The sequence below is a fragment of the Propithecus coquereli genome, unplaced genomic scaffold, assembly GCF_000956105.1.
Source record: "Propithecus coquereli isolate 6110/MARCELLA unplaced genomic scaffold, Pcoq_1.0 Scaffold12, whole genome shotgun sequence".
In the NCBI taxonomy this organism is placed as follows: domain Eukaryota; kingdom Metazoa; phylum Chordata; class Mammalia; order Primates; family Indriidae; genus Propithecus; species Propithecus coquereli.
The window spans coordinates 12,824,024-12,849,318 of record NW_012136080.1 but is presented as its reverse complement, the minus strand read 5'-3'; the positions used below and the strand labels follow the sequence as shown (position 1 = coordinate 12,849,318).

At 34.6% G+C, this 25,295-nt stretch overlaps 1 protein-coding gene across 1 annotated transcript in view; it reads left to right on the top strand.

Annotated features, from left to right (window-relative positions):
• The window catches only part of STAG1 (stromal antigen 1), a 318,641-nt gene that overhangs the window by 252,709 nt on the left and 40,637 nt on the right, over window positions 1-25,295 (top strand). Inside the window, exons 21-22 of the mRNA XM_012663393.1 lie at window positions 7,355-7,435; window positions 22,994-23,086. Of these exons, the coding sequence (XP_012518847.1) occupies window positions 7,355-7,435; window positions 22,994-23,086 (174 nt within the window). The remainder of the gene's footprint in view (window positions 1-7,354; window positions 7,436-22,993; window positions 23,087-25,295) is intronic.

Sequence of the window (25,295 nt, the reverse complement as noted above, 5' to 3'; positions counted from 1 at the left end):
AACATCCAGATTTTTTTGATATTTTTGTCAGTTAGGTGACTATATTATTATCCAAACAATTATTTTTTTATAAGTGAAAGAAAATACTATTAATAATTACTTTGGGCCGGGCGCAGTGGCTCACGCCTGTAATCCTAGCTCTCTGGGAGGCCAAGGCGGGTGGATTGTTTGAGCTCAGGAGTTCGAAACCAGCCTGAGCAAGAGCGAGGCCCCGTCTCTACTAAAAATAGAAAGAAATTAATCGGACAACTAAAAATATATAGAAAAAATTAGCCGGGCATGGTGGCGCATGCCTGTAGTCCCAGCTACTCGGGAGGCTGAGGCAAAAGTATCGCTTGAGCCCAGGAGTCTGAGGTTGCTGTGAGCTAGGCTGACGCCACGGCACTCTACTCAGGGCAACAGAGTGAGACTCTGTCCCCCCCCCAAAAAAAAAAAATAATAATTACTTTGGTACATGGGCATAAACCAGAATGTATGATCACCCTCCTGTAAGACCCTCTGTGATCTAGTTTCTGCTGATCCAGCCTCAGTTTATACTTAGCCTTGTGCTGTATTAACCTGTTCACAGTTCATCAGTGATGCATTCTTCGAAATTTCCGTTCCTTTGCTTGTATTGTCCCTTTGTTGCTTTTTTTTTTTTTTTTTTTTTTTTGAGACAGAGTCTTGCTCTGTCACCCAGGCTAGAATACAGCAGCCTCATTACAGCTCACTGCAACTTCAAACTTCTGAGCTCAAGAGATCCTCCTGCCTCAGCCTCCCAAGTAGCTGGACTACAGACACATACCAGCATGCCCAGCTAATTTTTTAATTTTTTTGTAGAGACAGGGTTTTGCTATGTTGCTCAGACTGTCTTGAACTCCTGCCATGAAGTGATTTGCCCACCTCAGCCTCCCGAGTAGCTGGGATTACAGGCATGAGCCACCATGCCCATCTAGTTTCATTTTAATTTATAAGTTTTTTTCCTGTATTAATGTTCTTAACCTTACATCATTTCTTATAATATTTTACCATTATGAATTTTAATTATATATATTACGTGATAATGCTTTTTTATTCTTACATAATCAGAATTATTAGTTATTTTTTCTTTATCATAATTAGAAAGTCTTTTCACATATTTTCAAATCATTTAAATACTTCTTTTTTCTTCTTGTGTTTTAATAGTTTTTTTTAGTGTTTAAATCTTTGAAATTTATTTGCTTGAATCATTCATTTCACTTCAATTATCTCTTTAAGTAAATATTTTTATCTTGAAGTTATGGGTGTGCTCTACTTCCACCCTTTGATATGGATCATGATTTTGTCTGCACAAAGTGTCACGTTAATTGTTTTAATGCTTCATGAATAGTTTAGGTGTTGTACGTGTTGTTTGGACAACTATTTGCTTGTGTTAATTTTAGTTTTCAGGATCGTCACCAGAAATTGTTCATGGAGTCTTTTCAGCAGATCACTGAGATGGGAAATAGCAAGATCTTTTTGATGTTGTAGCCTACAGTGCGTTTGGGGAGAGAAGGCTAATCCCCATGAACTGTTTAAGAGTAGGCCTGAGGTTGCGTGATGTGAACTCCTGGTCCATTGTTCTTTCCACTATACATCAAACTTCCTTTTGGAGATCAGTATGAAGAGATATTACAAAAAGAGAATGTACTATCCACACTGGATTTATTGTAGACATGTTTTCCTTCATGCCCTTACTTTTTTCCAATAATTGGAATTTATAAGTAAACTTGACAGTAAAATCCCAGTGTCCTGAATTGCCAGGGATTAATGTGCATTAGCCTACTATGTAATTCATTCTTTGGGAAGTCTTTTAATTCTTTAGTAACAAAAGTTAACCTTTTACTACTTGAATTTTTTGCTTGAGTTTTTCACACTTCTAATGATTTTTTTTTTTCGATTTACAGTATAGTATGCCCGCTAATAATATAGTACATTGGATAATCCCCCATTCCCAAAGAGCATCCAGAATTTAGAAGTCTTTTCCCTTTATCAAATTGTTTGTTACTTTATGTCACTTATGATTTCCTTCAGTTTTTGTGCATTTCTTAACATTTCCTTAAGAAAAATATGTTACTGGCCGGGCGCGGTGGCTCATGCCTGTAATCCTAGCTCTCTGGGAGGCCGAGGCGGGCGGATTGTTTGAGCTCAGGAGTTCGAAACCAGCCTGAGCAAGAGCGAGACCCCGTCTCTACTAAAAATAGAGAGAAATTAATCGGACAACTAAAAATACATAGAAAAATTAGCCGGGCATGGTGGCACATGCCTGTAGTCCCAGCTACTCAAGAGGCTGAGGCAGAAGGATCGCTTGAGCCCAGGAGTTTGAGGTTGCTGTGAGCTAGGATGACGCCACGGCACTCTAGCCCGGGCAACACAGTGAGACTCTGTCTCAAAAAAAAAAAAAAGAAAAGAAAAATATGTTACTACAAGCTACTCTTTGCCATACTGATTATTATTTTTTTAATTATATAGTAAAATTGACTTATTTTCCTTCTTACATATAGTCTTATGAATTTTAATATGTGTATAGATTTTTGTAGTCACCGCCACAATCAGGATACAGAATAGTTTCACTGTCCCGGAAAACTTCTTCATACTATCCCTTTATAGTCATATGCTCACACCACCTGCAACTCCTGGACACCTGTGATGTATTTTTCATTACTATAGTTTTGTCTTTTGGGAATTTCCAAATAAATGGAATCATGCAGTGTGTAACCCTTTAGAGTATAATGTCTTCATCTAGCATAATGTCTTCCCTGAAAATAATGTCTTTGAAATTCAAGTTGCTATATAAATCAGTAGATCAATAGTTGGTTCCATTTTACTGCTGAGTAATAATCCACTGTGCAGATATATCACAGTTTGTTTCATCCATCCAGCCATTGAAGGCCATGTGAATTGTTTCCAACTTTTGGCCATCATAACTAAGGCTGTCATGAACATTGGTATACAGATTTTTGCTTGAACATAAATTTTCATTTTTGTAAAGTAAATGTCCAGAAGTACAATTGCTAAGTGTTATGGTAAGTGTATGTTTAATTTTATGAGACTGCCAAACAATTTTCCAAAGTGGCTATACCATTCTGCATTCCTGCCAGCAATGTATGAGAGTTTCAGTTGTTCTGCATCCTCACTGGCACTTGATAATGTTAGTAATTTTTACTTTAGCCGTTCTAGTAGGTATGTAGTAGTACATCATTGTGCTTTTGACATATGTTTTCCTAATCATGTTGAACATTTTTACATGTGCTTATTTGGCAGCTTTATATTCTCTTTGGTGAAGCCATATTGATTGTTAGTTTGCATCTGAAGTCTCTTTTTTTTAATGCTACAAACCGAGTTGTTTTTTTTGTTTGTCTGTTTGTTTGTTTTTTTTAATGCCACAAACTCAATTCTTCTAAAGTCTCTTTTTGAAGAGGATGTTAATTGTCACTTATATTAACCCAGTCTAAAAATGATAGACCAATATTGGATATCAGAAGCATTTAAGTTTAGTTCACTCTTTTATCATGCATGTGTCCACTAAAAAGTTTGATCCTTTTTACCCTGAAGGTTTTTTGCCAACAAAAAAGTAAAAGAGCCCACTGTCATTATGTGGATTTTCAAAATTTTAAATATGTCCTGTATGTGTAGATAATACAAATGCATATATATTACATATATGTAATCAGTTTTCCTTACTATTCTCTAGTCTTAATTCAGACTTTATTTTCCATGTAAATTCAGTTTTTCTAAAATTTAAATATTGTAGAAGCTTTACATTAATAATGTAACTCATCTTCAGGATATGTAGTATCTGTCATTAGCCATAAGCTAAATGATTCCTTACTGATTATCTGCTAGTCAGAGATAAAAATCCTTTAAAGAGATAAAAGTAATTATTTGGGAAAGGGGGTAATAGCAATTTATGTTGTTTAAAGTAGTGCTAGCTGCTTTAATAGATTAATATAAAAATCTCAGTGGCTTAACAAAACAGAAATTTACTTCTTACCCTCATAACCATAAGGTACCATTAGGGGAAGTCAGTTGTCACTGTTGTCCCTAGTCATTCAGGGGGCCAAGATTTCCTGGGACATTGGTATTCTGCTGGCAGATACAAAATGCACTCCTGTTTCTTAATTTGCCCAGAAATCTGCAACACACATTAGTGTTTCCTCCCAGGAACAATGTTCCTGGAAACATGAGGACAGAGGGAGTAGGGTTGGAAGAAATTCTTAGTCATCATAGCAGTGTTAATCAGGAGACAAAAGGATTGTGGGGCTCAAAAGTTAGAGCAATCTCCTTTGGCTTTTCAGTTTTATTATTGATTGTCCTTCTTGTTTCTTCTATACTTTAGAAAGATGAAGTAACTGAATAAAATGAATAAATGACTTCTGGACAAGTTAGGATAACATTGCTAGTGTGGAGGACAAAATAATCAGAATGACTGGTGAAGCTTGGAAGGAAAAGTTACGAATTTTCATTTGACATTTGATCAGCTAGCTATGTTGTTATGTAATTATGCCTAAGCAAAATGCTTCTCAGTCAATGAGAGCAAGATTTTTATTTTAAGGTAAGGCAGTGGAGCCCTTTTAAAAGTAAATTTACAAGAAATACCAATATGTGAAACAGATTAAAATGGGAATTCTGTATTTGAAACAGGTATTGAAGTGACCAAGTGTCTCTCCTCCCTCATAATCACTAACAAGAAACTTCTATAAAACAGTTGGAAAATGTCTAGTACAGATCATTAGAAAAGTAGAAGAAAAGGATATGGTATTTGTAATGATTTTGATAAATTGATATTACCAAAATTAAGCATTTCTTCAACATTACTTTTTCCAGATCTTAAGTTCCCATTATTATTAATTTGTATATCACTTTTCTATTAATTGAACAAAACAAGTTGTTTCAAATTCAAGAGAATTTTTTTTACTCCTTTCTTTCCACACAAACCATGTTACCACTGTATTTCATATTATAAATAAGAACTTAGCGAAGGTATCTCAGGATCATTAGGTGTACTGTCATTGAGCATCTTCTAAGTATACTAGGGTTATTTCTGTAGCACTAATGTTTAACTTGTTACTGTTTCTGTAGTCTTGTTTGTGCATTCTGACATGGATCAATCATTCAATTATTATGTTTAATAAAACCCTGACATTATCTCATTAATGTTGCATCAAAAGAAGCGACACTTATTCTTCTAATTCATAAGAGTTATTTCCAGTGCTGAGTAGACGTGTTGGAAATATCTTTTGCTTTAGTGATCTGAAACCTAAATTTTAAAGTTCCTGCAGCATTCCACTTATTGATTTCCCCTTTAACTTATTCTCTACATATGTTCACCTTTATGGTTTTTAGTTTATTGAGTGGAGAAGATAATAGAAACACTAGATAAATTTAGCAAATAAAATAATGGAATATCATATTATCAGATATACTTTATTGCAATAAAAGTACATCTTGTATTCAAAGATATAGTAAAAGACCCATCCAAAATGGAATTCTCTCTTATGTTATCCTCCTTAATTAGTTTTATTTTCCTGAATTCTGTTGTCTCTGGAAAACAGGGATGAAAGACTCGCATAGATGTTTCACAAAACCAGAATTCAAATGCCAATAAAAAATGAAAACTGCCTATCCTCATTGGAATTAGAGAAATGTAAATCAAAACTACTAAGATACTACTTATATATAATAGAATTGCCAAATTTAAGAAATCTAATATCAAGTGTTGGTAAAAATGTGGAGCCTTGGGAACTGTCCATGACTATAAGACACAACCAATTTGGATAACAGTTTGGTGATATCTAATAATGTTAAACATGCACATTCTATATGATCCAGCAATCCTGTTCTTAGAGTAGTGGTCCTGAAAGTGGGGTTCATAGCAGAGATCTATGAAGTCAAAACTATTTTTATCTGATAGCTCTTGACCTTTGGGAAATTAAAAAAACAAAAAAACTATTTTCATAGTAAGATGAAGATGTTATTTTCTTTTTTCATTCTCATTCTTTCACAAATGTACAGTGGAATATTGGGGTCACAGCAAAGAATATCCACATTTATCTACACAGGCTATTACAGTATACCTTCTTTTTCTAATTATTTTATGATACTGGGTTTTCTTCATATATTTCAATCAAAACAATATATTGTAACAGAGAGAATGCAGAACAGATAGGAAAATCTAGTTTTCTGTTAAGGAAGATATTAAAGAGATTTGCAAAAATATAAAACAGTGTAACTCTAAATACTATTTTTGTTTTAGAAAATTTAGTTCTTTTTTGTGAAGTAATAAAATTATTTTTAAGTGAATTAATAAATATAAACATTTCTTAGTTTTAATTTCTAATATGGTAGTATTGATAGATATAACCCATAAAGCAAAAGCTTTTTGAGGTCCTTAGTAATTTTTAGGAGTGTAAAGAGGTCCTGAGAACTAAAAACTCTGAAAATCTCTGCCCCAGAGAAATGCATGCCCAATGCACCAAGAAACATATATAAGAATTTTCGCAGCAGCATTATCCATAATGGCTAAAAGTCAAAGCCAGGTAAAAGCTTATCAGCAACAGAATGAGTAAATAGGGGAATATTCTAAATATTACACGGGACTAAAGATTAATGAACTAGAGGTACATGCAACATGTATAAATCTTAAACATAAATGTTACATGAAAGAAATCAGACTCAAAATTATACATATGGCATGATTCCATTTATATATTGTTCACAACTAGGCATAATAAACTTTAGGAGTGCACACTTTGGTAGTTAAAATATGCTGATTACCAAATAAGCCAAAATAACTGTTGAACTTAGGAGAGGAAAGAGATGATTGTATTGGGAGGAGATGATGGCAATGTTCTGTTTCTTGACCTGGGTGGTGGTTACACAGGCATTTTTGCTTTATATTAATTCATTAAGTTTTATATTTATTTAGGCACTTTTGGTATGAGTATGATATTTCACATTGAAGTGCTTTAAATAAGTAGGGCATTTTGTTATAAAATTTTGATCAATTTTTCAGTTTCAGCTATTTCAGTTACAAAATTTGGATAAAATAACTTCATCTCCTTTTAAAATTTTGACCAAGCAAAATATTCATAACACTACATTTCTGTTTAAAGCATAGTGCTGTTTGGGTCCATATTTATCAGGATATGTTCTGTCTTTATTCTCTAGATTAATACGTTGGTTTGTCTTTTTTAACCAAATATTTTATACATTCTCATTAATTCTACAAAAATTTGGACTTGAAACTTTATCATAAAATAAAAACTATTATAAATATTCTCTTAGTACTGTGCAAACATAAATTCTCATTTCTTTGAATTTTTTCATTAAAAAAATTTTTTCTCATTTGATACAGATAGTCGTACAGGCACTGCAGTGTTCCCATTACTCGATTCTTTGGCAGTTGGTGAAAATTACTGATGGTTCTCCTTCCAAAGTAAGTAAGAGTTTCTGTAGGCAGAGGGTTATTACTAAAATAATAACCTTGCTTAACTCTTTATTTAATAATATTATCAGTTATTATAAGTTATTGTAATCTTTAATAAAATATATGATAATTGTAATCAGTTCTTGATCATAAGCTTTATCTTATAAGTAAGTATGTATTTACCTCTTTTGGAAGATAGCCAAAATCTTCAAGCACTAGAATCATAGTTGTATACGTAGAGAGTTAATATTCTTGTAAGAAATAACTACAATAGACACAAAAGCTGTGATAGGTGACATGCTATAAAAAAGAATAATATTGAAAGATAGTAGAATGTAGCTTTTGATTTTGGCAGTATGGCACTTAGGGGCGCAAAGTGAACACAACCCTCATCAAGTTAAAAACAACTTAAAATGTTGGATAAAATTTTGTTTTAAAAATTTATAATCCATGACCATGCAAAACAGAAATCAAAATATGGCTGGGATTAAGTGAAAATAGGATCAAGAAAGTAAAAAAGAGCACTGAAGTTTGCTTCACCTTGAGGATCTTTTCTGATCTAGACAAAGTGCAAGGCCCTTCCAAGGTAGAATGTCTAACAGGTGGCCACATCTCCTTGATTAAATTGGAATACTGAGGAGCTGTTCTCAGCACAAGGATAAACTAGAAATAAACCCACACGAGTTCCATTCATGGGCTGGAGGATTATAAGGAAAATAGCCTGTCTTAGAATCTGTCATTGATTAAAGGGAGCAAAAATCCATCTCCCATGAAAGTTTATAACCATGACCTAGCTTTCCCTTAGGTTTTCACCCAGAATTCGTGCAATTTCAATCATAAAAATAAACAAGTTTGAGATTTTGATTTTAAGTGTTCTGCAGTGAAGTATCCCAAAGCACCTAATAAAGTCAAATCTAAATCTCCATCTCCTCTGAAGGAACTTGCCTTAAAGAATTTTCCACAAATAAAATTTTAAGAAAAGTGAGCTCATAGTAAAAAATCACTCAACTCAAAACAAGAAACCATGAAGAAAATCAGGCAAAAAATACTTTACATTGGAATTATCTGACACAAATATAAAATAAATGTTTCCGTTATTTCGTGTAATGAAAGAGGCTTGAACATGACTAAAAAGCAAACATTGATTAAAGAACCAAATAAAGATTAGAATGTTTACATATCTTCATCTTAACAAAACAGAAGCTATTTAACCAGTAAAGATGATTAATTCATTTGCATATAGAACCAATAGCTTGATATGGAGCATTATTTTCTCAGAGAATTTTTTTCTTTCTCATTAATAATTTGAAGATTTCTCTATATTTGGAAAATAGTTGGGGTTTGTTATTTGTTTGTTTTTAATTGGAAGGATGGTAGTATATGGGTTAGCCTCTTGGTTTTTCCATTTTTTTTTCCTAAAGTCCCATTGGAAAGTGATTGGTTTTTCTATTTTATTGGCAAGTTTAGTCTTGAAGAGCAAAAATTGCAGTTAACCTTTTCTTAATAATAAAAGCCAATTTAAAGCTGTATTATATTTTCATGGTTTTGAAATGTTTATTATATGGTAAAATTAAAGGAAATTGTGTTAAAATTTGATAGCTAGAGTTTATTATACACAATTACTTTTATCCTGATTTTTAAATTCTGGTTGAATTTTTATATTTTTTTTTTTTCATGGACATCATTTTGGTTATCTGAGTTACATGTATTTTGACTGAATATTGATAATTGCATTTAGTAAATTTAGGAATACATACCTCCCTAAAAATTCAGCATAAGTAAAATTCTTCCTTGTAAATCTAGTTTAAATTTTGTCCTTTTACAACTATATTCCATAATTTGAGTGAATATCTCTATTCTGAAACCTACTTTTTCTTTTAATCCCATTACAGCAGAATTATTTTGAAATTTATTGCCTTTCTGTTTAATTTTTGTCTGACACATTGTCCTAATAAAAGATGGCTTTATTTTTGTCGTCAGTCATACTAGATATTTCATTGTTGGCAATGCAGATTTTGTGACCAGCACGGATTTTCTTTATGCCAGAAAGAATGCTACAGCATCTTTTAGGTGCTTTATTACTCAGTTGATTTCCTTCTGTAGTTTTATGTTCATTTGTATCTATGTGAAATTTTCCTTACTTAGGTGTCTCTTAAGTTACTTCTCACTTTGAAATTGTTGGTAGTGTTTTAAAAATTTAACCCTAAGTGTGTTCAGTAATCATTGTGTATCACTTGTATTGTAATTTAAAAGTGGTTCTCAGCTGGGCGTGGTGGCTTACTCCTGTAATATCAGCACTTTGGGAGGCTGAGGCAGGATGATCTGAGGCCAGGAGTTCAAGATCAGCCTGGGCAACATATCGAGATCCTGTCTCTATAAAAATATAAAAATAAATTAGCTGAGCTTGGCAGTATATACCTGTAGTCCCAGCTACTCAGGAGGCTGAGCCAAGAGGATCACTTGAGCCCAGGTGTTTGAGGCTTCAGTGAGCTGTGATCTCATCACTGCACTCCAACCTGGGTGACAAAGCAAGACTCTGTCTCTAAAAAATTTTTTTAATTAAAAAAAAAGTGGTTCTCTAAGTGACAATTTTGAAAAGCTTGAAGTCTCAAGACACATGCAAACTTTAAAAATTAATCTTTTATTGCCAAGATTCCTCCTTTTAAAACAATAACTTAAATATAATAATTACTAGGTTAGGAATTATCAAACTTTCTGATCCCCTATATGATGTAGGATATCTTTGAGAATTTAAAAGCCACATACATAAGCTTCGTACAGATATAATTTATAGTATTAGCATGTCATTTGATAAGATGGCAACTTCCTAACTGTAGTTCCAGTCTTATCGTTAAGTTGTATAACCTTGAGACAAATCATGTAAATAATCTTAATGTAGATAATTTATGTCAAAGCATTTTATGAATTGTAAGATGCTTTCCAGATATTGGTATCATTTAAAAAGTAACCTATCTTTGTCTCGAGTTACTTATTTGTAAAATTGAAAGTTATATTGAGCCAATCATTTTTAGCTCTAAACTTCTGCAGTCCATGCTAATAACTGCTATACTGAAGCTGTCTTGATAGATACACAAGAGTCTTAACAGCGGTTATCTCTGGGAAATAGAATTTCTTTGGGGTCAGGCATAAGGATGAGAGAGATTTACTTTGTACTTTATACTTTTTGACAGTGTTTGAAGGGTTGTTTTTGTTAATGTTGCTTAACAGTGATTACTTTATCACATAAAATAATTTTTAAGAATTGTTAAGAACAAAAATGTCTTGATTCTCCATACTATTCTCAGTTTTGGTTTATCACATATAACTCACAGAGTTGTTTAGCTGTTTAACTAGAAAAATGCTTAGTGTATCCTGTGTCTTATTTGCTGTAGTAACATTATTCTGTTGCTTATAAATGTGATATTAGAAGTATAAGGGGATCTGGAAGTCATTTGATGAAACCTGTTCATTTTAGATGAGGCCTAGAAAGGGACATTGTTATAATTACTTTATTGATATTTTACGTTTTATAAATCACATAAACATAAAGGCTCTGATTTAATTAAATCTTCATAATAATCCCATAAAATGGTTATTATCATAATCCCACTTGATATGTAAGGAATCTGAGTCTTCCAGAGATTCGGACTTGCCTAAGATCAAACTTATAGCACTAGTCTTTTGAATCTCAGTCTAGTGATCTTTCTGTTAGTACTCTTTAAATTCTTGTATTATTAAGCTTTTAATACTAGTTCAAGAGGATTTTGTTGTAGTGGGTTTTTTGTCAGTTTTTTGGGGTTTTTGGAGACAAGGTCTGGCATTGTTGCCCAGATTGGCTGGAATCATAGCTTACTATAACCTCAAACTCCTGGACTTAAGCAATCCTTCTGCCTCAGCCTCTCAAGTAGCTGGGACTACAGGTGCATTCCACCAAGCCTGGCTAATTTTTTTTATTTTTTGTAGAGACAAAGTCTTGATGTGTTGCCCAGACTGGTCTTGAACTCCTGGCCTCAGGCAATCCTCCTGCCTCGGCCTCCCAAAGTACTGGGATTACAGGCATGAGCCACTGTACCTGGCCCTCATTAGTTGTTTTTTTTTTTTTTTAATCAAATGTTCTGTGGTTGGCTGGGCGCGGTGGCTCACGCCTGTAATCCTAGCTCTCTGGGAGGCCGAGGCGGGTGGATTGTTTGAGCTCAGGAGTTCGAAACCAGCCTGAGCAAGAGCGAGGCCCCGCCTCTACTAAAAATAGAAAGAAATTAATTGGACAACTAAAAATACATAGAAAAAAATTAGCCGGGCATGGTGGCGCATGCCTGTAGTCCCAGCTACTCGGGAGGCTGAGGCAGAAGGATTGCTTGAGCCCAGGAGTCTGAGGTTGCTGTGAGCTAGGATGACGCCACGGCACTCTAGCCCAGGCAACACAGTGAGACTCTGTCTCAAAAAAAAAAAAAAAAAATGTTCTGTGGTTGATGCCTCATTGAACAAAAACTAGCAGTATCTGTTGATCAGTTGGGTATAGGGCAGTTATATCACACAGCTAGATTTCTGTCATCATTCTGTATGCCTAAAGGTGTTTAGATGAGGAGTTACTGTGATTTTAAATGGCTGTTTGTAATGCCAGTGAGTTAATTTTAAAGTATAGGGAGGACTTCTGTGATGATGCACATAAAACTCTATCCTTTCTTTCTCCTTTATTTTTTTTCCTAAAATTTAAATGTAATACAGTAGATACTGGGATATTTATAAATGTTAAATATATTTAACATTTGTAATGTTGGTCATTTAGAAGCAACCTGAAAATCTGTTACATGAAGTAATTTTGTTTTGTTGAGAAAATGTTAAGATGGTGGGTCATTTAGCCTAGTGAGGGAGCAAGCCAGTTGACTACCATCTGTATGTTTTTTTCTAGTCATTAATATATTTATAGAAACTCATTTAAATCTCTGCAGGGTCACTTACATCTTAAATTAATAAATTATGCTTATTTTGTGTAAAATATAAGGTAGAGTGGTTCTCATAAATTTGAGCTCTCTTGGATACATGCTCGTTGTAAAAGAAAAAATAGAAAAATATAAACAAAACTCTCAAATCTTACCATCTGTGGATAACCACTGTTAATATTTTGGTATATTTTTGTAATATTTTTTCTTACATATATTTCTAATCTTATTGAGATGATAATGTATTTACAATCTTTTCTCTTCAACTAATAAAACATTTTCTTCAGTTACTAAGAAATGTTTATGGAGAATATTTTTAATGTATGCCTAATCCATTGTGTAACTATACCATAATTTAGTTTACCACTCTCCTCTCTTGGATATTTAGGTTTAAACATTTTTGCTAATAAAATTAGTGCTATGATGGGCATTCTGGTACAAAAGCTTGTTCTGTGTTTTTCATTGTTTCATCTTGTGTTATATTCTTAGAAATGAAATTGCTGAGTCAATGATAGTGCATACGTTTAAGGTTCTTCATACATACTGCCAAATTGCTTTTTAGGAGTACTTTCTAAAATTTATTTTTCCTCTCTATTGTCAAGAACACTGTCATTCAGGACATTATGAATGGTAGTTATATTTGAAGTTTAAATTCAATTTATAATTTAACTCAACAGTAAACACTATTTTATAAAATGAAGTATATGAGAAGCCTATATCAAGAATAGGCTTAGATATTTATTTGAAATGGAAGTGCACTGGGTTTCACCAATGGGTATTTCCTCTGTTCCCCTAGTTTCCAGAGTTGAAGCTCTTTGGCAGTCTCACAGGTCATGCTCAGTATACTTTGCTCCGGTGCCCCCTAGTGCTGGTCCTGTAGAAGCAGCCTTCAGTTTCTCTTCTCTGTAGCAGAAAACATCCTTCTTCCTTCAGCTCCTTCTGGACATATACAAAGACATTTAAAGAGCCAGGTAAATAAGAGTTAGGGCTAAAATAATGCCCCCATTGCCTTATTTGGCCTGGGGATCTGGAATTTATCCTCACTTATTTTTCTCCTAGGAGGAGCTGTCCTGCTTTCTATAGTCTTACATTTGTGCTACTCTTTGCCTTATTACCCTGCATGTTTCTATTCTAGTTTGCAGTAGGGAGGGCCTGGGGCAGACATTTCTGCCTTCTGGACCCTGTCCCTAATCCTAATACTTTAAGTCAAAGAAAGTCAATGTTCCCTAGGTAGCTACAAGTCAAATTATTATTGAGGTGTTAAACTGTAAAATTTGTTCCTCCAACACCATCTTGACTAAAGGTTCTCCTCTGCAAATTCTAATGTGTTGACCTCCAAACATACTGGAGAAGGAGAAGTAAAGATGAAGGTGGGAGAGACTGTGGCCAAGCCCCGTGGGGGAAACACATTTAACCTTGCCATTCTTCCCACAAACCTACATTCCTACAAATGTGCTAGAAATAGGCTCACATGCGTAAAAATCTACAGGCTATTTTCTGTACCTCTTTCTTTCCTCTTCCCTATCCACTCTTCAGAGTAGCAGTGAACAACAAAGAGATAGCTCACGCAGGTCCTCACCCAGAATTCCTGTAATAACAAAATATAGATAGCCCCTCTCCATTTGCAGAGTTAACTGCTTTGAGAGGAAGGGAGTGAGGCCAAGGGTTAGAAATGATAGTTATCCCTGTAGGAACAAATTTTTAATAGCGCGTTACCATTTTACGTTACTTCTTTTCTTAGAGAATCTTTCCCCCTCCCCCATTCATTTCTTGAGAATTTTATCCTCGTTAACTATCTAGTTACTTCTAAGCCTTTCCTTTTGGTTGTTCCATGATTCCAGAGTTGTTCTTTAAAAGATGTGTTCCTGTTAATATTATGTCCAATCACAAGTGCTTGATTGGCTGGTCTAGAAAAGTTAGGGGAAAAACATCCAGGTTTTATTTAATATCCATTTCTTATTCAGGTCTCTCAGTGTTCTTTTTTAAAAATCTGGAATACAGAAGTAGGTGACTGTTCATACCAAATTCTGAACTCCAAATTTTTATTCAACCCCAGCATTTAAAATCCTCTGGAAACCGGAAGTAAATATCTTCAACTTAGAAAAGAATTCTCAAGTTACAGTTTCAGCATTCCATTAAGAATGCCATGTTGTGTTTGCAACCGTATTCCTTGGGCCTCCCATGTATAGGAGCTTGCTTTCTGGTAGGGAATTCCCCCTTGAAGGATAGTAAGGCTTCCTCAACTTCATAGGCCTTCCCATGGAGGCTGTTTTTACCTACAAAGAGACAAACTTTAAAGCACCTAGTTTACAAATTCCCAAACTCCTTAAGATATTTAATATTTCATGATCTAAGTAATGAGCCAAAACTGAAAAGATCTATTGATTCTATTCTAAATAACAATATTACAATGTAAAAATGTGTTTTAACTGAGCTTATCAGAGGACTAAAGCAATATTAAAAATGTTCAGACAAAATATAACACTCACCACTTTCTAGTACAGAGATTGGAGATTTGTTCCACCAAAATTCATGATAAAAAGTTTACTTTCCAGTCAGGCCATTTATTTGGATAAAAACAAAATAGGTAACTTATCCTACTTAATATCTCCTGAGTGACATAGTAATGCATTTTCCTTCCTACAGTAGTAGGTTTTTTATTTTGAAACTGGTTTTTTCCCTAGTAAGTAACAATTACTAGGTGTTTGTTAAAGAACTTCTTGTTGATGACTCAATTTATCTATATAGGAAGCTCCCAGTTCTTCTGTTTCCAGCACTTTTTGTGTTAGAGCATGGTCTTTCAAGTTAAACCTGAATTTGAATTTTGGCTCCACTTCTTAACCACCTGTGGCAAAATAAGCAAGTTACTTCACTTTGAACTTCAATTTCCTCGTGTATAAAATGAGAATGATACTCACTGTTGGATAGGTTTGTTGAGAAGATTAAATTGAGAGAAGTGTTTCAATTAACAATAAATGTTGTTTTGTTGGCATTAAATTTCAGTTCTAGTCTTTGCTTTCCTATCCTCTCCCCCACCAAAACCAAGAGTTGATACTAAATGAACTATATTGTCTGAGGCTATGGGCGTACATAAACAAACATGCTCAATAGCTAGTGTAGGTTTGGGAAACACATGGTAGATTTTGTCCTCCATCTAAATATTTGGGATAATTTGGGAATCAAGTCTCTCACTTTGTCCTAATAGTCACTACTTTTCCCGTGTTCCTCTGACTCCTTCTTTAGCTTCCTTCATCTTTGTACACTGCAGGAAAGAGAAATCAGAAGATCCTTTGGAACTACAGTAGGCAGCTTAAGGGTTCCTGGATCATAAGTGGATTAGCCTTTGAGGCAATGGCAGGAGTCAGCAGGTGGGGATTCAGATCGCCAAGAACAGCACCAACACTGAAAACTAGGTATTACATTTGGGGTTTAAATATGCAATAGTCGTTTTATTGTATATTCACAAAAGTTGCACACTTTCCGCCCTCCCCCCCCAAGAAAGATAATAATAGTGATTACTCATACAAGAAAGCAGTTTCAGAGATGTAGCATAAGGTTTACTTCACCACAATGGTAGGATCTTTTCTGTCTTGTTTTTTTTCACTTGTCCCAAGTCAGTGAATTGAGTTCTCTCGGTTTTATGTGTAATGTGGATAAATGACAGTTTAGGTTAAAAATAATTTAATGAGCCTTGTTGTGTATTAGTTACTTTGGTACGTACTAAGAAACATGACACAGTTTGTCTCCAAAGAGCTTTATAGCCCAATACAGGCTTAGCAAACTACAGTCCACAGGCCAAATCTGACCATACATCTCTTTTTATAAATAAAGTTTTATTAGAACACAGCCATGGTCCTTCATTTATATACTGTCTCAGGCTGCTTTCATGCTACAATGGAAAAGTTAAGTAGTTGGGTTACAGATTATGGCTTGCAAAGCCTAAAATATTTACTATCTGATCCTTAACACAAAAAGTTTTCCAATCCCTGGCCTAATAAAGTAACCCCTTGGTCTTGTTTACTAGACTTTGTCAGTTAGAAAACTCTATTTGCCTATTGTGAGTAAGTAGAAGTTTAGTTTTGTAACTGTTTTTCATCGTGAAAATTGATTGCAAATTTGGCAGGCTTTATTTTCATATTCTGAAATCTTTGATCTGGTCTAGCTCTTCGTTTTACTCCTTTTTATTCCAAAAATGTATGTTTGTCAGATAATATTGAACTAGTTTTATGTGTTTACTAATTTTTCCATGGCTTCATTTTTTGGCTTAATGATATTTTATAGCCGTGGATAAAAGGACGACTAAATTTGGTCTTCCACTAGACACATAAAATTACGATACAAAATAAAAAGGAATCATCCATTTAAAACCTGTATGTATGCATGTGTCTAGGAATTAACTCTTACCTTTCCTCACTGGCTATAATCATATTGAGATAGTTGGCTGTTGTGGGACAGTCTACATTTAAGATCTTTTCTTCTTCCTAAGATGTCAAATGTGAGCCTTTGTGGCTTTAGGAAAGTTTCTTTCTATACAATTTATATGATAAATTCACCATCTTAATTGTGCCTTCCTTATTTTGGGTTCTTTGTTACAGAGATCTTTTTTTTTTTTTGAGACAGAGTCTCACTGTGTTGCCCGGGCTAGAGTGCTGTGGCGTCATCCTGGCTCACAGCAACCTCAAACTCCTGGGCTCAAGCGATCCTCCTGCCTCAGCCTCCCGAGTAGCTGGGACTACAGGCATGTGCCACCATGCCCGGCTAATTTTTTTCTATGTATTTTTAGTTGTCCAATTAATTTCTTTCTAATTTTTTAGTAGAGACGAGGTCTCGCTCTTGCTCAGGCTGGTCTCGAACTCCTGAGCTCAAACAGTCCGCCCGCCTTGGCCTCCCAGAGTGCTAGGATTACAGGCGTGAGCCACCGCGCCCGGCTGTTACAGAGATCTTGCTGATCAGAGTGTAGTTTAAAAATATCTTAATTCGTTGAAAGTGATTTCTCCTCTTGTCTTTGTCAATAGATCGCTGATAAATTGAAACTATTTTAGCCCTTTTATATTTGGACATAAGTAGGTTTCAGTCTTCTAATTCTTGGTTTCACTAGCTCTATCAGGAAGCAAAAAACTTCAGCCAGTGTAATGAAGCTACTTGCAAAATGGATATAAAACATAACCAGGATATCATGATTTAAATCTCAGTATGATCTTATTGCCTGACCCAACGAAATTCCTTTATATAGCTACTCTAAGAAAAAGTGCTTTTGATGCCAAGTTGCTTTCTGAAAATAAAATAAAATATTGGTTTCATTTAGGAAAAAAAAAATTTGAAAGGAAGGACCAATATAAGTACCATATACAGTTTATATGGACTAAGAGAAAGAAGATAAAATAAGATAGTTTACCCTTCTCTTCACTCTTTACCTTCAGTTCCCACCCCTATAATCCAGGTCTTTTCCTCTGGCTAGAAAGGGGATTTATTTAAGTAAAACTCCATTGTGTTTAAGTTTCTTAAAATTACAGTCTTTATAATCAGCGTATCTTGTTCTTGGATTATTCTGTTTCGATGCCTGTTGGGTTTACCTCATATATATGTATATGTATATGATATATATATTTTTATATATATATATTTTTTAGTATTCCAAGTTTCACATTTCTTACTTCTATATTGCTGCCTATCTCTGCAAGTTCCCACATACTAATCTTGACATATTAAAGAGTCATTATAACAAAATGGTTAAGAGCATAGTCTGAAGGCAGACTGCTTTGGATAATTAATTCTGCCACTTCCTAGCTGTGTGTCTTTGGGCCTGGCACTTAACATCTCTGTTCCTGTTTCTTCATATGTAAAATGTGGGTGATAATATCAATACTTGTCAAAATTATGAGGACTGTTAATCTGTGAAATACAGATTAGTGCCTGCCACATAGTAAGTGCCAATAAATGTTAACTTTTATTATCATTGCATTCTGGCCCAGAAAAAAATGAAACACTACATACGAAATGCTCTTATTTATTCAGTGTAAGTTAAGCATGTTTAATTTTTTTCATAATGAATTACAATTATAACAGGAGAGAGGTGAAGATATCCAGAATATGAGAAATGTTAGCAGAGTTTTTTCAAATTAAAAAAACAACCAATGATTTATATTTTAAAGGAGTCCAAACTTAAATGTGCTATTTTGCTATTTAGAACAAGCTCTTGTTATTTGCCATGTTCAGAATCTTTTTATATTTCTTTTTTCTTATTTTTTCTTTTCCTTTAGAATATCATTTACTATTGTTCTTCAAGGGACATTAAGAGTAAAGCCCACTCTAAGACTTGTTATCTTAATACTAGAATTTAAACAGGCAAATCCTGAACTTCTTTTAAAATCGTGATTTAACACCCTGAAAACTTCTAAAGATAGTTACTATAGAATAACCCAATAATGGCAGCCTGCCTCAACTTGAACAAAATCACAGTCTTGGGAATCAGAATTCCAACTATATAAATCAAAAGAAATGTAGTAAAATGCCAACATCATGAAGTGGGATAAATAAAAAACACTGAGTTCTGAAATCCTCAAGAACCTAAATTCTGTTCCCAACTGTTCAAAAGGATATACTATATGAGATTAGCTAACTCTGGTAAGTATACAATATCCATGCCCATTTACCTAAATTTATAGTTCTCTCAGGGGAATGTGTAACTAGTTACAATTAAATTAACCTTCTTGGGCACTCAAATAATATTTAGGTTGCATCCAAATATAGGACAAATTTTATTGCTAAAGAAGGCTTTGACTTCTATTTCCTTGGTTGCTTCACATTTCCAATTTCTTCTTAAAATACTACCACTAATTAAGTGCATCACTAGATTGCTTTGTGATATTAAATTTACAATCCTTCAAATATATTGGAAAGTAATCATTTTACATAATACACATTTGCTTTATGATTGACCTTTAAAGGAATCTCTTGCCTCCAACTCCAAAGATAGCTGATTGCCTAGATGACTTCTTTACATAGTAATCAAGAAATCTAAGGGACTAAAAGAGCATTAATACCTCCCTGCATCATCTTTTTAAAAACTCAATAATTACTTATTGTTTGATGGAATGAACACAGTTACCCCTAGGATTGTAGTATCATCCATTTTAAGTATATTGATACTTCATTCAGTAAATATTAACACATTGACACACTAGGAAAAAAATTTTTTTTCCTTCGAGCCGCAGTGTTTTATTACGAAAATAGAATAAAAACTTCTAAAACAGAATGATCCTTTCTAATTCAATGAAAAATTTGTTGTTTCTTATTGTTTTCTGTTTTTTTCAATAAAAAAGTAAAAACTTGGAAATAAATAATGTGAAAACTTGAAAAATAATTCATAAGGGTAAAATGTTTTTCTTGTCAGGCTTAAGTGTAATTTAAAGGTAAACATAAATAGAAAAATGAAATTTACTGACTTGTATTCATTTAATCCACTTCTTTAGAATTAAATGTCAATATTAATTGCAACAATAAACATCAACAAGTAAGATTTTCACAAACCAACTGCAGGGTTTGGCCCAGATTTTGCTTCATGAGGCCTCGGGCTCAAAACTAGCATGAGTTAAATACAACTCACTTGGCAGTTAATGTGTTAAACACCTGCCATATGCCAGGCACTATTCTAGATACTAGTGATGGAACAGTAAACATTCATCTTTGAATACTAGGAGGTTTACCGATTTGCAACTACCTGGTCTCATTTGAATTCCCTGGAGTTAATTCAGCAGAATCACAGAATGATACAAACCCCAGAATACCTAGTTCAGCCCTCTTGTTTATAGATTTTAAGAATCTTTAATCCTGAGATGTAAAATAATTTCTCTCAGATCACATAGCTAGTTAATAGCATTGAATGCTTTTTATCCTTTCGGTCATTCAGCAAACATTCTCAAATCTTTTGTATTAAAAAGATGAACAACAACAAAAAAAATCCTTCATCAACCTCAAGGATTTCTCCAGCAGTCATTTTATTTTTCTCTGACTCTACTTTTTTGAAAGGGTTGACTTCTTATCTTCCTTTCAACACACTACAGTCTAACTTTAGGACTCATAACTTCATTGAAAGTGCTCTCACCAAGGCCACCCACAGCTTCATAATTACTTTATCCCTGGGGCACTTTCTAATCCGTATCTATCTTATCTCTCTGTGGCATTTGTCATTATTAGTTGCTCTATTCATTTTAAGTATTTTCTTACCTCTGGATGCCATGTTCTCCTGGTTTTATTCCAACTCCTCAGATCATTTCTTAGATTTCTTCATAAGCTATTCTTTGTCATTCCTCTTTTAAATTTTGGTGTTCCTCAGGATACTTGTCACCTTTTTCTTCATATTCTCCTTGAGCAGTTTCATCCACTTTTCATCACCTCTGTTGCCATCTAAATGCTGAGGACTCACAAATCTTTATTCTTGCTCAGATTCTTTCCCTAGGCTTTGAACTCATACATCCAACTGCCTACTAGGCATCTCTAGGATATCTTTTAAGGATCTCAAAATCACCATCTCTAAAACTGAACTACTGCTAACTGCATTCATTCCTGTTTCTTATTTTGGTGACTTGTACTACAGTACATCTAAGAGGTGACTGACTACCTAGAAATTTAGGAGTAATCAACAGCCTCTACCTCAGTTACTTCCTAAATTCTATCTATTCTACTGCTTTAATTTATCCTACATCTGTTCACATCTTTACTGCTAACATTTTATTTTCAGGCCCTCATTCTAGATTATTCCTATGGCCTTTGTTAATATGTTAGAAAATACAGGATAATGATTCAGAACATGAACTTTAAAGTCATACAGCCCTAGGTTTGGATCCTTACTCTGTCACTTAGAATCTGTGGATGCTCTGAATACCAGTTTCCTTGTCTGTAAAATAGGAGTATTACCACTGACTTCATGGGGTGATTGTGAGATTTAAATTTTTGATCCTTAGAACACAGTATTTGGTACATAATAAACTCTCAACAAAAGATTGTATCTACTCTTAAATGGCCTGTTTCACATCATTCTCTATTGTGTTTAGAGTACGAGTCTTTTACACAGTATGTTGGCACTCCCATGGTAAAAATCCTTCTTCAGTAGTTCCTTATTGCCATCAGGATAATATCCAACTGATTTAACATGGCATTTTAAATGGTCTTCCATGGAAATGGAAATGGATCCTATTTTCCTCTTTAGCTTTTTCTTGTCGCTCTCTCCCCTATTTATGCCTCAGCTATAATAAATTAACAGTTCCTCAAAAGCACCTCCAAGCTTTTGAACATCTGAGCCCTATCTGGAACACCTTTTTTTTTTATAGCTAGATAATTATTGTCCTTCAGGACTCAGCTTACATGTTATCTGCTTTGGGAACCCTTCCATGACTACTTTTGACTTTGAGTTAGATTTTCCAACATAGGGTCCATGCTCTCTCCCACCATAACATTCCTTACACTATATTGCAGTTGCCTGTTGCGTCATCTGTTTCCCTGAATGCATTGTGAATGTTTAAAGAAATTCAGGGACTGTTGAGGTTTGGTTATTGGATAGATGTTCATCTGCAAAACATTAAAGGTTCTCAAGAGGATATCATTTTTACTGTTCTGCACAAAATGAGCTCATTTCTTCTTCCAAATACTGCACTTACGTTAGCAAAAGAAAACGTGTATAATTTTCGAAGTATCATTATACAAGATATGAAGATCTCAAAAAGGAATTAAGTGCTGTCATCTGTATAAAATAGAGTGGCTTAAAGAACTTTAGTTTAATAGAATACTTTTCAAAGTAGTTTCTATCTACATCAGCCTTTGCTCAGATAATTACTCTCCATTACTATTTTAAATGCTGATATCTGCATTTATCTTACTCATTAGTCAGTGAGAAGAATATGAGTTCTGATATCAGACAGTCCTGGTTTCAATCTCTTGCTAATAATGACTACTTCTTAGAATCTGTATGTAAGCCCTTAAACCAGTGCCTGACGTCTTGTAGGTACTCGATAAATTTAAATTTCCTTTTATACTTTGTAAATGTTGTTCTATATGGAATATTATTTGGCCATCTAATTAAATCCTGTTTACCCATCCAATCTTAGATTAAAGCCCATCCTCCTAGAAAGGGTCTTCTAACTCAACTCTGTCTACTACAATTAGAGTTAATACCATAAATGTGAACATTTAATCGCTCTAATTGGTCTGTCTGCTAGAATGTTAACTCTTTGAGGGCATGGACCCTATCTTAAATTTATCTTTCTTCCCCTAACATTTTGTAGACTGCTGAGATATATGGGAGAAGTTCAGGACACATTTGTTGCTTAATTTATTTTTATCAATGTCAGCCTAAGTAAACCATATTTATAAAGGAAAATCTGTTGGGAGCAATCATACTAAGCATTCCATAGCTAAACAGAACTGAGTGTTTGAGATTGTCAGTTTTGCCGCCCCTTCTGTTAGGACAGATAATGAAGAAATGGCTATACTAATTGATTCCCAACAGCAAATTTGGTTTTATAAATTTCCTTGACAATAAATCAGTTTGGCTATTTTCCATGTATTATTTCCTCTGGATCAGTTGTCTAGGATATTGTAATTCATGCTTGCAAATTTGAATGTCTTACAGGAGGATTTGTTGGTATTGAGGAAAACAGTGAAATCCTTTTTGGCTGTTTGCCAACAGTGCCTATCTAATGTTAATACTCCAGTGAAAGAACAGGTAAGAAATTATCAGTTAAGAGCTCTTAATAAAAACAACTCAAAAGCATTAGTGAACAGTAATTTCACTAATGCAATTTTTTACAAATTTTTGTCAAGGTGTAATTTTTTATGGCAGTTCTTAGCATACATGTCCATTCCCAACATTTATGGGACCTGGGACAAGAGTGTAGATGTAAATATGTTATAAAGCAAGCTGACAAACTTGTTATATAAAATACATTCAGCCAGGCCCAGCAGCTCACACCTGTAATCCCAGCACTTTTGGGAGGCTGAAGAGGGAGGATTGCTTGAGGCCAGGAGTTCAAGACCAGCCTGGGCAACATAGTGAGACTCATCTCTACAAAAAATTAAAAAAAAAAAAATTAGTTGGGTGTGATGGCACACACCTGTAGTCCCAGCTACTCAGGAGGCTGAGGCAGGAGAATCGCTTCAGCCCAGGAATTCAAGATTACAATGAGCTTTGATCAGGCCACTACAGTCCAGTCTGGGCAACAGAGCAAGACCCTATCTCTAAATTAAGCAAAACAAAATACATTCTGTCCTTTTACTTTGACAAGTATACTCTTACCACCTGAAAGGCCAAGTTGAAATTTAAAGTGCCTGACTCCTAAGAATTCTATACCAAAACATTGAGAGTCTAGGGATCTGAACTATGCCCTGTCCTTTTACCGTCTAATCTTTAGCTCCTTCACGTACCAGTCAAGCTCACACATGCATGTGAACACTTCAGCCCACATATCGAAAGTCTGTCAACACCACCCACCCAGACAGCTCCCTCTTGACTACCCTGGGGCCTAGAAGTATACACACTGGAGATGCAGTATACTTAGGGAAGAGGCCTTTGCAGGGCTCTAAAAAGAGAATCAAGGCTGTTAGGGCAAGGAATCCCTGAGTCCCTATACTTGGACAATGGTGTAGAAGTATGGTTTAGTAAGCAGGTAGGCATAGCCTATTGGTCCAACAGATTCCTTACCCTTTAGAGAGGGGTACAGCCCAAAGAAGGTCAGGATGGGCCAGGGAAGTACTGTTTCCATGAAGTGATTTTTTTCTTTAATTATACTGTCCTATTAAGGAGTACATTTGTATAAAACAGAATACACCTATTTCTTATTTTAATATTGGGCTAGAAAAAGAGTCTAGTTAAAAGCTACAGTATTACTTGTCTTTTGTTATTTCTTCTTACAAATATGTTGTCACAGGTCTCTTCTTTGTTGTGTCATCAGCATTTAAAGTGGAAACAGAGATTATATTTCCTAAACTTTATGCTCTAAATCTTCAGAACCCCACCCATACTGTCTAAAAGTACCCAGCTCTGGCCATTTAAGCCAAAAATCCACTGTTTCTGCATCAAACCTGCTTGGTGATGCCCAAAACTGTGGCCTGGTTAAAAAATATACCTGTGGATTCTCTTTATGCTCCCTTCTTTCCAAATGACTCTTCCTAAATATCTTAATATATTTCATGGTTGTGCATTTAGGGCATGAACTACCATGATTCTTGCTGGAGTTGGACAGCCAGGTATACAACCATCCCCAAATAAATGCCAAAATTGTGTTTTCCATAGAAATCAAGTTTGGGTGGGAGGGTTAGTGGATTGTTCTAAGGTGTAAGCCCTCTGTTAACCCACAATAAAATCTTTCACCCAATCCATTAAATAGAGCAAATTTGGCAACATACTTGTACTACTTTATCTTTCAGGAAATGTGTTGAAAGTTCAATAATATGATTAAATTTGTTGGGACACTTTTAGATACTGGTTTTTATATGAATGGTCTGTTATGGTCACGCATCGCTTAACGACAGGGATACAATCTGAGAAATGCATCATTAGGTGATTTCATCATTGTGTGAACATCATTGAGTGTACTTATACAAACCTAGATGATGTAGCCTACTATACACCTCCAGCTGTGGGGAACCAGCGGCCTCAAGGGCATATGTGGCCCTTCAGATCCCCAAGTGTGGCTCCTCAACCAAATCCAAACTTCACAGAAAGGATTTGTTCTGTGAAATTTGGATTCAATCAAAAGGCTGTTCTCCATCCCTGGGTGAGTATTTATATATCTAAACACAGGAAAAGTATAGTAAAAATATAGTATCAAAGATAAAAAATGGTACACCTACACTATACATTACCGTGAATGGAACTTGCAGGACTGGAAGTTGATCTGGGTAAAGGAGTAAGTGATGAGTGAATGTGAAAGCCT